The 16,766-nt window shown below is 41.1% G+C and overlaps 1 protein-coding gene across 4 annotated transcripts in view; it reads left to right on the plus strand.

Moving 5' to 3' along the window:
• Positions 1-12,603, plus strand: part of RFWD3 (ring finger and WD repeat domain 3) — a 36,906-nt gene extending 24,303 nt beyond the window's left edge. For all 4 annotated transcript variants that reach the window (XM_070397752.1, XM_070397755.1, XM_070397753.1 and 1 more), the window contains exons 9-13: positions 3,434-3,584; positions 5,167-5,343; positions 6,950-7,164; positions 8,916-9,127; positions 10,123-12,603. In XM_070397752.1, the coding sequence (XP_070253853.1) occupies positions 3,434-3,584; positions 5,167-5,343; positions 6,950-7,164; positions 8,916-9,127; positions 10,123-10,266 (899 nt within the window). In that variant the 3' untranslated portion in view covers positions 10,267-12,603. The remainder of the gene's footprint in view (positions 1-3,433; positions 3,585-5,166; positions 5,344-6,949; positions 7,165-8,915; positions 9,128-10,122) is intronic.
• The last annotated feature ends 4,163 nt before the right edge of the window (positions 12,604-16,766 follow it).

Consider the following 16,766-nt stretch of genomic DNA (forward strand, 5'->3'; position numbering starts at 1 on the left):
TCAGCCCTTTGTATTTAGCATGTCTCTATTGAAATAAACCCACGTTTCTATAAAAATTGAAGCTTTTGGTTTTTTGCAGCCCACATAAACTTAAATCTTGTGTATTTGGTCCGTGTTAGCCTTTGAGTTTGACATGCTTAGTCTAGAACCTCAGTTTTCATGTACATTATTGAACTCCATTTATTTCTCCTCTCTTTTTGGAATATCCAGTGTTCTTGTATCCAGAACACTGTCCACAGCCGATCAAATCAGCTTTTCTTAGTCAGTTTCCTGCTCATATAGATACTTCAGGGTGCTGCAAAAATGTCTTTACTGTGTGTTAACTTCCTTCTGTAAATTCATCAAGAGAGCAGAAATACTGAAAATCCATGATAAAGTAAAGAGAAGATGAGGTACTTGGAAATGTGCATTATTAGTACAGTCCAAGAAGTACTGTATGTCCCACCAAAGTTATAGGTGCATTTTAGATTGGAAATATTTGGAAAAAAAACAAAACACTACCCTGAGGACTAATTCAAATTAAAACAAGATTTAATACTTATTTTTAGGTTTATTCAAATTGACAGATTCCTGCCTGGCTGGTCTGGCTCGGAAAATGAGAGTCAACCTTGAACTAGGAGGTCACGGTTCTGTTCCTGGTCAGGGCACATGCCTGGGTTGTGGGCTCAATCAATGATTCTCTTTCTTCACTGATACTTCTATCTCTCTCTCCCTTCCTCTCTGTAACCAATAAAAAATGTATATTTTTAAAAACTCATTGAACTTAGCATGAGTTTATTTTAGGGGGAGAAATGACAAATTCCAAATAAAGGAATTTTGGAATACATTTATTATTTTATTAATACTATACTAATCTTCACGTTTTGTGCTTTTTAAAAAAAATATGTTTTTATTGATTTCAGAGAAGAAGGGAGAGGAGGAGAGATAGAAACATCAGTGATGAGAGAGAATCGTTGATTGGCTGCTTCCTGCATACCCCACACTGGGGATCAAGCCTTCAACCTGCTCGTATGCCCTGACCGGGAATCGAACTATGACCTCCTGGTTCATAGGTCTGTGCTCAGCCACTGAGCCATGCCAGCTGGGCCGTTTGTGCTTTTTAAGCTTAATTTTACGTTGTCTTAATGTTGAAAACCAAATCTCTTTACATGACAAATTAAATCTTTACTAAATGTTGTAGATATTTCTATTGTCTTCATCATATGCTTTCTGCCAACTGTCAGGTCCCTTTGCTTCAGCCTGATATCTTCTGTTTCCCCACTTAGAAATTCCATCAAATGCATCAAAACTATATCCCTAAACTTAAGTGTATACAGGATAGGGAATGGAATTCCTACATTATCGTATATTTTTCTATTCACTGATACTAGCTATGAGTTAAGAAGCTATCAGGAGACTTGAATTGAGGGGAAAGTAAAAGGATTGTTTATAGTGTTCCTATATTCCATCCAGATTTTTATATATTTTTTTTTAATATATTTCTTTATTGATTTCAGAGAGGAAGGGAAAGGGAGAGAAGGAGCGAAACATCAATGATGAGAAAGAATCATTGATCAGCTACCTCCTATACGCTCCCTACTGGGGATCGAGCCTGCAACCCAGGCATGTGCCCTTGGTCAGAATTGAAACCAGGACCCTTCAGTCCACTGAGCCAAACTGGCTAGGGCCAGATTTTTAATTAAAAGATGTATCATCAGCCGAAACCGGTTTGGCTCAGTGGATAGAGCGTCAGCCTGCGGACTGAAAGGTCCCAGGTTCGATTCCGGTCAAGGGCATGTACCTGGGTTGCGGGCACATCCCCAGTAGGAGATGTGCAGGAGGCAGCTGGTCGATGTTTCTCTCTCATCGATGTTTCTAACTCTCTATCTCTCTCCCTTCCTCTCTGTAAAAAATCAATAAAATATATTTTAAAAAATAAATAAATAAAAATAAAAGATGTATCATCAATTAAACTCTTCCCCACAAGCTAGAAAAAATTTGTTCCTTTTTAAAATTTTTTTTATTTGATGTATCTGTTCCACTCTGCACAGCTAGCTCTTCTTGATAGCCTGCTGGTTCTAACTTTTTGTTTCCCTTGTTGACTTAATCAAGTAGGCAAGTATTCATGTTTCCTTGTTGATTTAAAGCTCATAGTTTCCCTCTTTGTCTCACTGGCTCTCCTAATTCTGTTTCAGGGAAAAACAATGAAATTTCTCCTATTTGGTTCTCTAGAGAAGCTTAAGTGTGATTCAAGGGTATTTTGACAAATTCTGTTAATGTATAATTAAAATAATAATAGATAGTAGCGCACCCTCCCTCTCCAGAGGGAGCATGCCTGCACCTTTCCCTTCCCCCTCTTCTTCCACAGGCAGGTAAGCTTTGCCTCTCTCTCTCAAAAACTTTATTAAAGTATAATTGATATACAGTAAACTGTACCTAGTTAAAGTATTCTATTGATGATTTCTTAATATATGTATATACCCTGAAACCATCTCCACAATCAAGATAGTGAATATCTGTATCACCCCAGAAGTTTTCTCGTGCTTTTATGTCATCTATCTTCCACTTGTCCCTTTCGAGGCATTCCCAGGCAACCACCGATTGACCTTCTGTCACTAGATTAGTATTCCTGTTCCCTTGTTGATTTAGTGCACTGAAGATTAGTGCACATGTTCTAGAATTTTATATAAATAGTCATAAATAGTATTGCTCTTTACTTTTTTTGGTCTGGCTTCATTCAGCATAAGATTTTTGAGGTTAATTTGTATTATAGTGTGTATTTCGTTTATTCCTTGTTATTGCTGGGTAATATGCCATTGTGTGTGTGTGTGTGTGTGTGTGTGTGTGTATAAAATGATTTATCATTTACCTGTTGATGGATATTTGAAATGGAATATTCCTTTTAAAAAATTTTTTTATTGCTTTCTGAGAGGAAGGATTGAGTCCACAACTTGGCCCTATGCCCTGACCAGAATTGAACCTTGACCGCTTGGTTCATAGGTCGATAACTCAACCACTGACACACACTGGCTGGGCTGGAATATATTTTTTATAATAAATTAAAACCACAGGAAATTTTTTTTTTTTTTTTTTAATATATTTCATTGACCTTCCACAGAGAGGAAGGAGAGGGATAGAGAGCCAGAAACATCAATGAGAGAGAAACATCGATCAGCTGCCTCCTGCACGCCACCCCACTGGGGATGTGCCCGCAACCAAGGTACATGCCCTTGACCGGAATCAAACCCGGGACCCCTGAGTCCGCAGGCCGACGCTCCATCCACTGAGCCAAACCGGCTCTGGCACACAGGAAATTTTTATTTTCTTTGTTTGACTAGCTTTTCCCCAGCAACTTACATGCCAAGAAAGGTAGACAAAGGAGCTGCTTGAAAAAGTTTGCTTTGCCCAAAGTTGACTATCAGTGACGTATCTCACTCTCCCTTGTCTTTGACAGGCTTTGGTGTTAAGATGTTCAGTACTGCCAACATGAAAAGCAATCAGTACATTCCCATGCATAGCAAACAGATCCGAGGACTGGCTTTTGACAATCAGTCCAAAGGCTTACTTCTCTCTGCTTCCCTAGATAACACGGTTAAACTGACCAGGTGAGTGCTTTGGGGAGGAAGATAGGACCTGGGTTGTTGAATGTTGAATAGCGTGGAAATTAATATTTGTGTTATGGTGACCTTAGCTTAGGGTTTTTGTTTTTATTTTGGTCTAAAGCATTGTCTTCTGAGACCTAGGTTTATTTAATTCAAACTGTATTGCTTTTAAAAGTGGACACAGCATGTAAAAAACCACTTATGTAATGTTCCATTTCTTTAAAATTATATGTTACAAAATACATCTTAATCCATGAAGATAAGAATAATGACAATATGGAGGCAGCCTTAATACCTGACACCATTGAGTTATCATACCAGCTTAAGACTGCTTATTGCTGGATCATTTTACCTAACAGAAATACTGGGAGCTCACTCTCCTTGGGTGCCATGATGACTTCTCTAATTGGTAACCCTCAGTTACTGCATTTTACTTTTTTTATTTCAGAGAAGAAGGAAGCGGGTGAGAGGTAGAAATATCAATGATGAGAATCATTAATCAGCCGCCTCCTGCACGCCCCCTACTAGGGATCGAGCCCACAACCTTGGCATGAGCCCTGACTGGGAATTGAACCGTGACCTCCTGGTTCATGGTTCATGGATTGATGCTCAACCACTGAGCAACACAGGCCGGGCTCAGTTACTGCATTTTATCTTTTACATGCTTTGTGAGTGCTGTGAACCAAATCTGAGAATGATCTGTGCCTTTATCTTTTAGAAATTATTCTGATTAGATATCTGATAGTTGGCTTCCTGTTTAATTCCTGCACCTAAATCTGAGGAACATCGTGATAGCGCTTTTCAAAAATGCTTCTGCTTAAATTTGCCCCAAAACTCAATGTATTATGTTTTGCATATGTATGTGCTGTGGGTTTTTTTTCTAGTAATGTTATAAAATTAGAATGGGGAGGGGTTAAATACCAAACTGTTATTAAATGACTCTCTAGATCAGTGGTTCTCAACCTGTGGGTCACAACCCCTTTGGGGGTCAAACGACCCTTTCACAGGGGTCGCCTAAGACCATTGGAAAACACATATATAATTACATATTGTTTTTGTGATTAATCACTATGCTTTAATTATGTTCAATTTGTAACAATGAAAATACATCCTGCATATCAGATATTTACATGACGATTCATAACAGTAGCAAAATTACAGTTAAGAAGTAACAACGAAAATAATTTTATGGTTGGGGGTCACCACAACATGAGGAACTGTATTAAAGGGTTGCGGCATTAGGAAGGTTCAGAATCACTGCTCTAGATGATATTTTCAACATGGAATATGATCACCTGTGTAATAAATAGGTAACTCTGGAGAAGGTAATGGAAATAAGATGGGAATGTACTTTGTATATGTCCCTTTAATTTACTCTTACTTCATTACAGCTCAGGAGGAACACGTGTGTCCCCCACCCCCCAAAAAAATATTTTGGAAGTAGGATTTATCTGGGCATTCCTTAGAGGAAATTGGAAATTCAAATAGTCTTAAATGTTTAGCATTGAGATGATGATCTTTACATCTTAGTTATATTTTTTATTTTTTTAATGCATAATTGTAAGAGTCTCTTATAACTTCACAGCCTGGAGACAAATACGGTGGTCCAGACTTATAATGCTGGACGTGCTGTCTGGAGCTGCTGCTGGTGTCTTGATGAAAACAATTACATCTACGCTGGACTGGTCAATGGTTCAGTTCTGGTATATGACCTTCGAAACACGAGTTGTTATGTCCAGGAATTAGTACCTCAAAAAGCCAGGTAGGGAGCCATTCACTTTTTTCCTGTGGGTAGCTTCTTTGGACAGTTATTGTATTAATTCTCCCTTTCCAAGAGTGTTTCACAGTTGATCACGATTCCTCACAGAGGGCAGTTCTCTCTGAGTCCACTGATTTATTCTCACTTAAATATCAGAAAGATCCTTAAAGTTTGTATTCATGATATTTCACATGGTAGAAAGCTCTGGTGCCAAGTATAACCAGCTTCATGGAATTACTCATTATCCAACATGGCAAAATGAAGTCAGATCTATGTTCAACACCCAGGTCCACTACATATGAGTGATCTCATTTAGCCTGTTGTGTTCTTCATCTATAAATTATGGTTAGCAAACACTTGCTTTTATAGCCACATGTCTAACACACGAAGAAAACAGTAAAAGGTAGCTCAATAAAAAGTGATTTAAAACTTCCCTAATGCACAATTAAACCAACTTGTTCTAAGGATACCATATTACTATGACTTATCATTTGTAATCCAATTACAGAGTTGGGAGGTTTATGAGGTCAGCTCAAGTTCTGAGGGTGGGTGGCCATCAGCATCACTGTGGATTTTCAGAATGTGTTGAGTACCATTTGGGCAGAATACTCCTGGACACAGAGTTTTCAAACCGAGAATGGGGTTTATGACCTGGGCCAAAATGAGAAGTGTCTTAAGAAAGAATTTCCCATTTCCAATTTGAATATATTTTAAAAGAGGGCAATAGGATCTAAATATAAAGATAGCACTACAATAATAATTATTTACTGAAACCTAGGTACAACACTTTGGGGTTTTCTTTTCATTTGGATGGGGTGGAATCATGCTTCAGTGGTGTGGTCTGTGGGCCTGAAGATGATTGATGTAAACTTACACAATTGTCAACCCCAGGCAAACAAGGTAACTGCCATTGATGTAGAGGACTACGTAGAGTAGACAATAAAATACAGCAAATGGCAAGGAAATAATATTTGTAAATATTGTTTATTTCTGTTTGAGTTTGCTTTGGTTAGCTTCATTGTAACAGGGAAATGAAATAAGGCAGGCAAAGTGATCGTTTTGGCAAGTTGAACAGAAACAAGTTCATAAAAACAATCTATAGGCTTATATTTCTGAGAGAAATCTTGACATAGTCCTGGATATATGCTTGCAAAAAGAGATTTAGAAAACCTATAAAGAAATAATTGTTTGAATTGACATTAGTTGCTTTAAGCTATATTTTAATTGAGAGGTCTGTCAGCTACAGCTTGGAAGCTTTATTTTATTTAGATGTATGAGCTGTGTTTCTTTTCTAACTTTATGTATGTGGCTAACTCTCTTTTCTTGTAATTGTGATCTTGTACTATTTAATTTCTTTGTCCATTTGTCTTCATTGCATTTAGAGCATGTGTTGTCTCTTCTGAAATTGGATATAGACTATTGTATGGATGGCCTTTTATTTCTACGGAGTGGGCTGGTCATTTTTATCAGATGTCAGGATAGTGACTCAGATGATTTTTAACCTATTTTATAGAGGTAGAAATGTGCTCAAGGAAGGGCTCCTGATAGTAGGGTCTGGAATAGTCCAAGTATTAGAATGTGAGGCATGGCTTCCTTTTTTTCCCTTCAGATGCCCACTGGTGTCCCTGTCATACATACCCAGAGCTGCCTCGGCTGTATTTCCATATGGTGGAGTGTTGGCTGGAACCTTGGAGAATGCTACCTTCTGGGAGCGAAAAACGGGCTCTTCTCATCAGCCTCACGTGCTGCCCATAGAGCCAGGGGGCTGCATAGACTTTCAGACAGAAAGCAGCACCCGACACTGTCTTGTGACCTACAGGCCTGGTGAGTTTTATGTCTTCTGCCTGCTCCTCACTTCACTTAAGAGAAAGGCCCCAGTGAAGGCAGCCATGTAGGGCTCTGACTAGGGCCTTAGCTGTTCCTTATTTGGGGCCAACAAAATTAAATGGAAAATAGATGAATACCCCTGGCTGGTCTGGCTCAGTGGATAGAGCGTTGGCCTGTGGACTGAAGGGTCCCGGGTTTGATTCTGGCCAAGGGCACATGCCTGGGTTGCGGGCTCGATCCCTAGTGGGGGGCATGCAGGAGGCAGCCAATCAATGATTCTCTCATATCATTGATGTTTGTATCTCTCTCTCCCTCTTCCTTCCTCTCTGAAATCAATAAAAATATATTTAAAAGAAAGAAAAGAAAATAGACGGCCCTAGCTGGTTTGGCTCACTGAATAGAGTGTCGGACTACGGACTGAAGGGTCCCAGGTTCGATTCCAGTCAAGGGCATGTACCTTGGTTGTGGGCACATCCCCAGTAGGGGGTGTGCAGGAGGCAGCTGATCAATGCTTCTCTCTTATTGATGTTTCTAACTCTATCCCTCTCCCTTCCTCTCTGTAAAAAATCAATAAAATACATTTTAAAAAAGAGAAAGAAAGAAAATAGACGAACAACCATTGTTGTGTGGGCCTAGCTAAATCAACTCACTGCCTCCAGAACCAAGTTGGAACCCCTGACAACCAACTCTACTTAAATTCATAGGTTCTTTTTAGCCTGAAAAGTATGAACCTACATTTTGGTGAGCTATACTGATGGTTAGGCAGATGTTTCATCAGATATAGTCACTAAGGTGCTATACTTCTGCTATTAGTGGCTATGTAGTCATTTACAATTTTGTTGGAGCTGTAGAGTTGCTTCAGAAGAGTCTTTTGGCCCTTTTGGTTCTTAGTCATCTCATGGGTCTCTTCTGACCCTTTTTGTTCTTAGTCATCTCATAGGTCTCTGTCTCCAAGAAAACTTGGGGGCTCTATTTTGTTCTCTAGTTTTCATTTGCCCCCCAGCAGAACTGTAGATATATGTTTCCTCTTCTATAATAACACATTTATAAAAATGTACAGTTCTGGGGCTAATAGAGTCCTCACTGGGGAAAGGGAAGAAAAATGTATTCAAAACTGTTAAGGAAGATAAAAACCCAAGCCGAGGTCTGCAGGATACAGTGATAGTACTAAAAAGGATAGATAGTCCATTCTCAAATTGTTTCCCTCATAGGCAAAACCTATGTAGATAACCTGCTTCATCCTAGGCTAGGGTTCTGAATTTCATTTGTGCTATATTATTTTTGTTGTTACTATGTGTTTGTTTGTTTTTTAACAACAGACTATTTCTGAATGTGTGTGTCTATGTTGTTTTGTTGGTTTTTGTTGTTAATCCTCACCAGAAGATTTTTTTTCCCCATTGATTTTTAGAGAGAGTGGAAGGGAGGGGGAGAGACAGAGGGAGAGAAACATCAGTGTGAGAGCAACACATCAATTGGTTGCCTCCTGCACGTGCCCCGACCAGGGTCAGTGATCGAACCTGCAACCAAGGTAAGTGCCCTTGACCAGAATGCAACCCTTCAGTCCACTGGCCAGAGCGCTAATCACTAATAAACCCACCTAGAGCTTACTGTTATGTTTGCTTTGTTAGCTATGCTTGATAGTTTAATAAATTGAGGCTTTTCCACTCAACTAGGTTGTAAGTGTCTGAGGTGCTTGGTTAATTTATTTGGACCATCTTCATGGAGCAATACATTTTTCTATCCCGTAGATAAAAATCACAACACCTTACGAAGTGTTCTGATGGAGATGTCCTACAAGCTGGATGACGCTGGAGAGCCAGTCTGCTCCTGCCATCCTGTACAGACATTCCTTGGGGGGCGCACTTGCAAACTACTGACCAAAAATGCTCTTTTCCAAAACCCAGAGAAGAGTGGCAGCATCCTGGTGTGTATTGGGGATGAAGCATCATATTCTGCCCTGGTGAGCCTTTTATATTTTTATAGAGAAATGTATAAAGCAAAAAGCCAAAGTTCTCCTTCATGATTATATACATCTGCATATGTGTGAGTGAGTATGTATGTTTGCTTAGTTTATTTTTCTTGTAAGTCACACTTTACTACTGCTTTCTATGGTTTGCTCTTTTTAACTTCCTGTCTTGGCTCTTTTCATTTCAATATCTGTAGACTCACTTCATTCTTTTTACATAAGCTAAAGTGTTACTTGGGCTGTGCTTTGAATCTAAATTTTAAAAAAAAACCCACTGCTGAAACCCCTATAAAATAATGATTCAGGCATCAGCTATATCAATAGATGAAAGGTTAGTGGGAAATTTCATAATGGGGGGAGGGGTCGGCCTGTTACCACCTGAACGTATCGATCAACCTTAGGTGGGTGAGCTTACCAGATAATGTCCCTCTTGATGTAAAGCAATATGAAGCAGAGGGCGCCTTCTGTGAGATGTTTTTGAACTTGAATCCAAGCCTTACCTAAGAATTTAAGGGATAAAAGGACATCAAATCAGAAAAAAAAAAAATAGGATCGGTGAAGCAGATATAGTAAAAGCTTAATCAGCTGTGTAATGGGTTTTAATACTTTAAATTTTTTATTTCTCAATAAAAAGTATTTAAAAGAAAAAGAAAATATCAATTAGAAGATGATAGGTTCCATGAAGACAGGAATAAGGATTTTGTCATATTGTTCCTATATTCCTAAAAGACTGCCAGCACATAGATTCAAGGGATGAATGCTAGCAAGGCTTGATTTTCAGATCTATGCACAGATAAACTAATTGTGGATTATAGTAGGTGATCATACTGCATCATATCAGGTGTGCTGATTTTATGCATCCCGATGAGGGGTAGGGGATTTGCTACCCAGGCAGTGCTCTCTTTGCATCTCTTTCAAAGTGGATGAGAAAGAGTCCCCTTGCTTAATTGAATGAGTTTTTACCTTTTATCTTTTTTTGTCTTCTATAGGTATGGGATGCTAGCAGCGGCTCCTTGCTGCAGGGTCTGCCGACTGATCAGCCTGTCTTGGACATCTGTCCATTTGAGGTGAACCATAGCAACCACGTGGCTACCTTAACAGAGAAGATGGTTCAAATCTATAAGTGGGAGTGACCATGGTCTTGAAACTTACATTGCATTGCCACTGATTAACGTTCAATGTTGTTTGCTAGCATCTAACAGCCTTGAGCAAGATCCCTCCTTATTGTCTGGCCTAGAACTTTTGGGAACATGATTCCTTTGGTTTAGTATGATTGTAAGACTCCAGGTTACTAAAACTACAGATTGTGTATTATGTCCATCAAAAGAGTAAGTGACTGTTATTGTCTACATTGTCCATTTCTTGGGTTAAAAGCCTTCATGAGTCTTTGTGGAGAATGGATACTTTCATTCAGACTGTTTGCTGGACCACAGAGAGTATCTTCCCAGCAGTCATTTAGGATATGATTGTGCACCAACCATGTTCTAGGCCCTGTTTGAGTGGTCTTGTCACATGGGCTATTTGGTTTGGGAATGCTTATGTCCCTAAAGGGACTAACCATTGGATGCAAGTGGATGCAGAATTTTTCAGTTGAACACAAGAGGGCATTATAGAACCTTGTGTAGGATTTTATCTATTTCTGACCTTGTGGGCTGACATTTTAGTAACTCAGTCTCATCCCCATAGAAGCGTGTGGTAGAGCACATCTGGTCTACTTTGTGGCAGCCACGGTTATGTTCCAGTTGTGCAGTTGCTAGAATATGAGCAAGCTCTATGATGGAGGCAGCTGTAATGAGCTATTGACAACTTTCCTAATGCTGAAGGCATTCAGCTCATTGCATTGTGAGAGCCAAGGAAAGAGGCCAGTTGTTGGAGCAGTGGGGAAGACATTTTTGTAGCCAGCCTAAGATCTCAGGGATAGTTTTATACAAACCAATGCTTTGAAGACCATTCCTTTTCCCTCTCATTAGGAAAAGATGAGCAAGCAATATGTTAAAGCTCTTGAATCTCTTAGTATCATATTAGGAGTAATGGGCTAACTTTGCAAAAGAGACTTACAAAAGAGAAGCTGCTCAGACTGCTGCTGAAAATAGGAGAAGGGCCTTTCACTTTCAGTTCTGAAAGTTCCCATCTGAATAAAGCCACCCCTTTGGAGTGAGAGGCTGTTCTTGAGCTTGTTTAGAATTCCCATGTAAAGCCTTCCCCATGTGAAAATGATGTCTGATTCCAAGTTTCATTCATATACATATATATATATCATATATATATATAGAAAATACATTTTTATTGATTTTTAGAGAGAGAGAGGAAAGGAGAGGGAGAGAGAGAGAAACATCTATGTAAAAGTGAAACATTGATCAGCTGCCTCCCGCAGGCCCCCCTTCTGGGGATCGAGCCACACCCTGGCTATGTGTCATGACCAGCAGTGGAACCTGCAATTCTTCTGTGCACAGGATGAAACCCAACCAACTGAGCTACACTGGCCAGGGCCCAAGTTTCTTTGATTTGCCTCTCTTCCTAAACTTTTCTAAGTGTTGGGGGAAATGATTATTCATTTTAACTCTGGATTGTCCACGTTTGAGTCCTGCACTTTTCTCCAGTAGAGGGCTCAGGAGTGTGATTTTTCTTAAAATAATTGTAGGAACGTTATTATTTTTATTTCAAAATAGTTCTGACCTGTCATCTCCTGAGCCATTTCCAGCATTTCTCACCAGGAAGGGGTTATTGCAGATTTCCCCAGAGTTCCAAATTCTACTTGTGCCTTTTAAAAATGGCGTCCTCCTATTTATTTAAAAAAAAAAAAAAAAAAAAAAAAGCCAGTTTCCAGGGTCTGGGAAAGACCCCACCCCCCCACCCCCTTTCCTCAGAGGATATACTCCTTTTGATATGTTGATGATTTGATTGCCCAGGCCTAAAGCTTCAGTGGCAGAATGGGATTTGAATTAAAAAGCAGAGCACATCTGGTTTCAGTAGATTGTCACTGAGAGGGATGCAGGTGGTCAGACCCTGTCTGCCTTTTGTCTTGGACAGCATTAGTATTTGAAGTACTCTCAAGGGATGCCGATTGATTGGCCTAAGCATAGGAACCAAGGGACTCATTACTAGGGAGGTTGGGTGAATCTCAACTCTTGCCAGTCCTTGGGTTCCTTCAGTAAATTTGTATGTTTTAGAAACAAATTCATGTGACTGGTTTCTCCAAAGGGAAAAACCTCACCTTTAGCCTCCCTGCCCCCCTGCACCTGGCAGGAGATTGCATTTGTTGATCCAGGCTCTGGTGTCCTGTATAGCGCCAGGCCCTGCCATGTTTCTTCATTCCTGTCTCTCAGGTTGTTTTCCCATTTGAGGATTTGGAGTTAAGCAAACTCAAAACATCTTGTTTTATATATCCTTGTACCTGCTTTGAAAACAGAGCAATGTTTGTGTTTTATATTTTATTGTTAATTTGAAAATAAAGAATTTGCTGTGTGTAACAGCTCCTGGTGTCTTTTGTCTTTTTGACTGTCAGAGGCAGGAACATGACTGCCTCTTGGGAGAATGCTGTGATCCCAGCCTGGTAGATTTCTTCATTTCATACAGTACAAGGTCTGAGTTACACAGTTTCCCTGGATCTGAAGTAAACATATTATTTAAATTGATGAGCTATTTGAACCTTTAGCTAGCAATTCTATTTTACTGTTGCTAGTAGGGAGCTGTGTGCTTGCCTCTTAAGAATCCCCCTTCACTGGTCTTTTGTTTATTCTGAGATCTAAGGGTCTAAATCCTGCAAACTGTATTTCCCAGACTCCCTTTGTCTGCTAGCTTCCTATTAGTTTCTTTGAAGCCAGGAGACTAATGTGGGGGAATATGAGAAGAAAGCTTTTCTGGTGGTGGCAGCAGCATTGGACAAGTATGGGCTCCTGGGTTCTGCTCACTACAGTTATGGCTACTTATCTCAGCTTCTTTGTTCTGTTCAGGAATTTCTATTGCCATAAATGATGGCGTGTAAGCATTAGACTGGAAAGGCTAAAAATGTTTTTCAGCTGAATAGCAAATGGAGTTTACTAGATTCCAGGAGGACTGAATCCATAGGTAAAGTTTACTGTTGTCTTGGAGCCTGGTGTTCCTTCAGAAAATGACAGAAGTAAACCCCAAATCACAAAAAAAAAAAAAAAAATACTGTTCATTGGTAATAATCTCTACTGTTTATCCCTTAATAGTTTACAAAGCCCTTTCCCAATATATTAATTTTTAAGCAATGTTATAGAATAAGTATTATTCTAATTTATAGGGGAAGAAATAGGTTAAAATATTAAAGGAAAATGACATTTAGGTATTTAATTTTACATATCCTTCCCACTTTATACTTTCCATTACTGTCAGCTAAGTAGGAATTGGGAAACCTGGGTAAAAGCTCACTTTCATTTTTTGATATCTCTGTCTCCAAAATAGCCTGGGATAATTTCCCATAACTTCTACATTTAAAATGAAAATAGCCTGCCTGGCCTGTGTGGCTCATGAACCAAGAGGTCTCTGGTTCAATTCCTGGTTAGAGCACATGCCTGGGTTGCAGGCTTGATCCCCGGGAAGGGGTGTGCAGGAGGCAGCTGATCAATGATGATGTTTCTGTCTCTTCCTTTCTCTCTAAAAATCAATAAAAACATATTTAAAAATGATAATGAAATTAAAATAGCCTGGCCAGAGTGGCTTAGTTTGTTGAGCATCACCCCTTGCACTCAAAGGTTGCTAGTTCAATTCCTGGTCAGGGCACAGGTTGTGGGTTCAATCCCTGGTTGGGGCGTGTACAGAAGGCAATCAGTTGATGTTTCCCTGTCTCCCCTTCCTCTCTCTAAGCATGTCTTCAGGTGAGGATTTAAAAATGAAATAAAAATAAAGCAGGTAATGATGCACATTATTGTGACTCTTAACACTCTTCCAAATGCCCTCATTTGTCTTGGATTTCTGGGTACTGAGGCTGGGAACATTACTCTTCAATGTGAGAGTCTGAGATGGTCTAGAGCAGGGGTCCTCAAACTTTTTTTTTTTTTTTTTTTTTACAGAGAGGAAGGGAGAAAGAGAGAGAGTTAGAAACATCGATGAGAGAGAACATCGATCAGCTGCCTCCCACACATCTCCTACTGGGGATGTGCCTGCAACCCAGGTACATGTCCTTGACCGGAATCGAACCCGGGACCTTTCAGTCTGCAGGCCGACGCTCTATCCACTGAGCCAAACCGGTTTCGGCCTCAAACTTTTTAAACGGGGCCAGTTCACTGTCCCTCAGACCGCTGGAGGGCCAGACTATAGTTTAAAAAAAAACTATGAACAAATTCCTATGCACACTGCACATAATCTTATTTTGTTTTTGTTTTTGTTTGTTTTTCACATATCTTATTTTGAAGTAAAAAAACAAAACGGGAACAAATACAATATTTGTATTTGCATGTGGCTTGCGGGCCGTAGTTTGAGGACCCCTGGTCTAGAGCTACCTGTTCAGTGCTCATCACAGGTCAGGCAAAGAGGTAGAACTGCTCTGGCTTGTTCCCAGATCCATGGAAACTAGGGAGTAGCTTAGTAACCCAACTTGTGTGGAGAAATAAATCTATGTGGTCATGAAAATATGCCTCAGATCTCCAACTGTGTGGAGTGTAATTGACCAATGTCCCAGTTGCTGTTCTCTGAAATCCATTGTGATCACTCTGAGGCCACACTCTCCAAGCCTTACTCCCAAGCAATGACTGAATGTAGCAGAGAAGTTAAAGCAGGCTTATTCCAGGAAAGCTCTCCTCTTAATAAGTCTTCCATAGCTAATCCTGTCTGAAGATTGCTTCTACAGAACCCAAAATAACCCACCAGAAGGCAAATAGTGGAGTAGATAATGAAACCCAGATAGTCTAGGCTGGTTTTCCTAACCACAGTGCTATCTCCAAGGCAGAAAATACATAGGAAGTGCTCAGAAGATAATCTATAATAATAAAAGCATAATATGCTAATTAGACCAGACGTCCTTCCAGGATGACACAGCCACTGGGGTTGTGAGGGAGGGACCCAGGCAGCTGCCGCCCACAGCTGCAACAGCCTACACTTGTACAAATTTCATGCATCAGGCCTTTAGTCCTATCTAATAATAGACAAAGATGGTAATTGACTGTACCTTCGCTATGCCTCCCATTGGCTAATCAGCATGATATGCAAGTTAGCCACCAACAAAGATGGCTAATTTGCATACTGTAGGCAGGGCGGGAGAACATGAGCCGCCATCCGGGCCCCGTGTGCAGCCCCGCCCCCAGCCAGGACCCCCGTGTGCCGCCTAAGCCCCGCGCCACCTAAGCCCCGCCACCAGCTGGGACCCTATGGCAATCCGAGAGCAGGAAAGTGCCGCCCCTGGGTTGCCATGGCGATCCAGCGATCGGTGAGCAGGAAAGTGTGGCCTGCAGGCAGCACCCAGCAAGGCCTGTTCCTGGGTCACCGTGGGAATCCCAAAGCAGGAAAGTGCGGCCTGCAGGCAGCACCCAGGAGGGCCTGCCCCCGGGTCTCTGCGGGGATCCAGCGATCCGTGAGCAGGAAAGCGCGGCCTGCAGGCAGCACCCCACCCTGGCCACAGCTCAAGGGAGAGTACAACACGCAGTGGAGGCCAGGAGCCTGAGAGATCAACACAGAGGGGCGCCTGCTCCAAGCCTCCACAGTGTGGCAGGGGGCAGGCCCCCAGCAGACACATACACACACACACACACACACACACACACACACACGGAGCGCCTGCTCTGAGCCTCCTACGCAGCTGGGGGCAGGCCCCCAGCGGGGACACACACACACACACACACACACACACACACACACACGGGACGCCTGCACCGAGCCTCTGCTGCCAGACTGTGGCAGTCAGTAGGACATCCACTGAGGGCTCCCGGACTGTGAGAGGGGCAGGCTGGGCTGAGGGAACCCCACCCCCCGTGCATAAATTTCGTGCACCAGGCCTCTAGTCCTATATAATAAAAGGCTAATATGCAAATCGACTGAACAGTGGAACAACCAGTCTCTATGACGCACACTGACCACAAGGGGGAAGATGCTCAATGAAGGAGCTGCCCCTTGGTGGTCAGTGCTCTCCCACAGCGGGAGCACCTCTCAGCCAGAAGCTGGGCTCATGGCTGGTGAGCACAGCGACAGTGGTAGGAGAGGCCCGTGGGGAGCGGGCCTAAGCCATCAGTCAGACATCACCCAAGGACTCCCAGACTGTGAGAGGGCACAGGCCAGGCTGAGGGACTCCCCCTCCCCCTGAGTGCATGAATTTTATGCACTGGACCTCTAGTTACTAAATAAATTAATATAAAAATGAGATATTGATAAAGGGTAAATTTTCCCAGGGAGGCTTCAAAATGTTGAGACTTTTGAGATAAGCATTAAAGGATAAATAATTTTAGGATGAAAGTGTTAGAACTTCATGGGTCAATGTTATTTCCAGTTTATCTTTTCATTAAAAGAATAAAGCATGGTTTTTAATGTTTTTATTTACCTTTTTGTTGAATTTTAGGAGCTCTTTATATATTCTGGATATTAACTTTTTATCAAATACATAATGTGAGAATATTTTCCCCCATTCTGTGGTTTGCATTTCCATTCTATCGATACTGTGTTTTGATGCATAAAAGTTTAA

This window comes from Myotis yumanensis, unplaced genomic scaffold (genome assembly GCF_028538775.1).
Source record: "Myotis yumanensis isolate MYYU_CA2020_CCGP unplaced genomic scaffold, mMyoYum1.0.hap1 SCAF_18, whole genome shotgun sequence".
NCBI lineage: Eukaryota > Metazoa > Chordata > Mammalia > Chiroptera > Vespertilionidae > Myotis > Myotis yumanensis.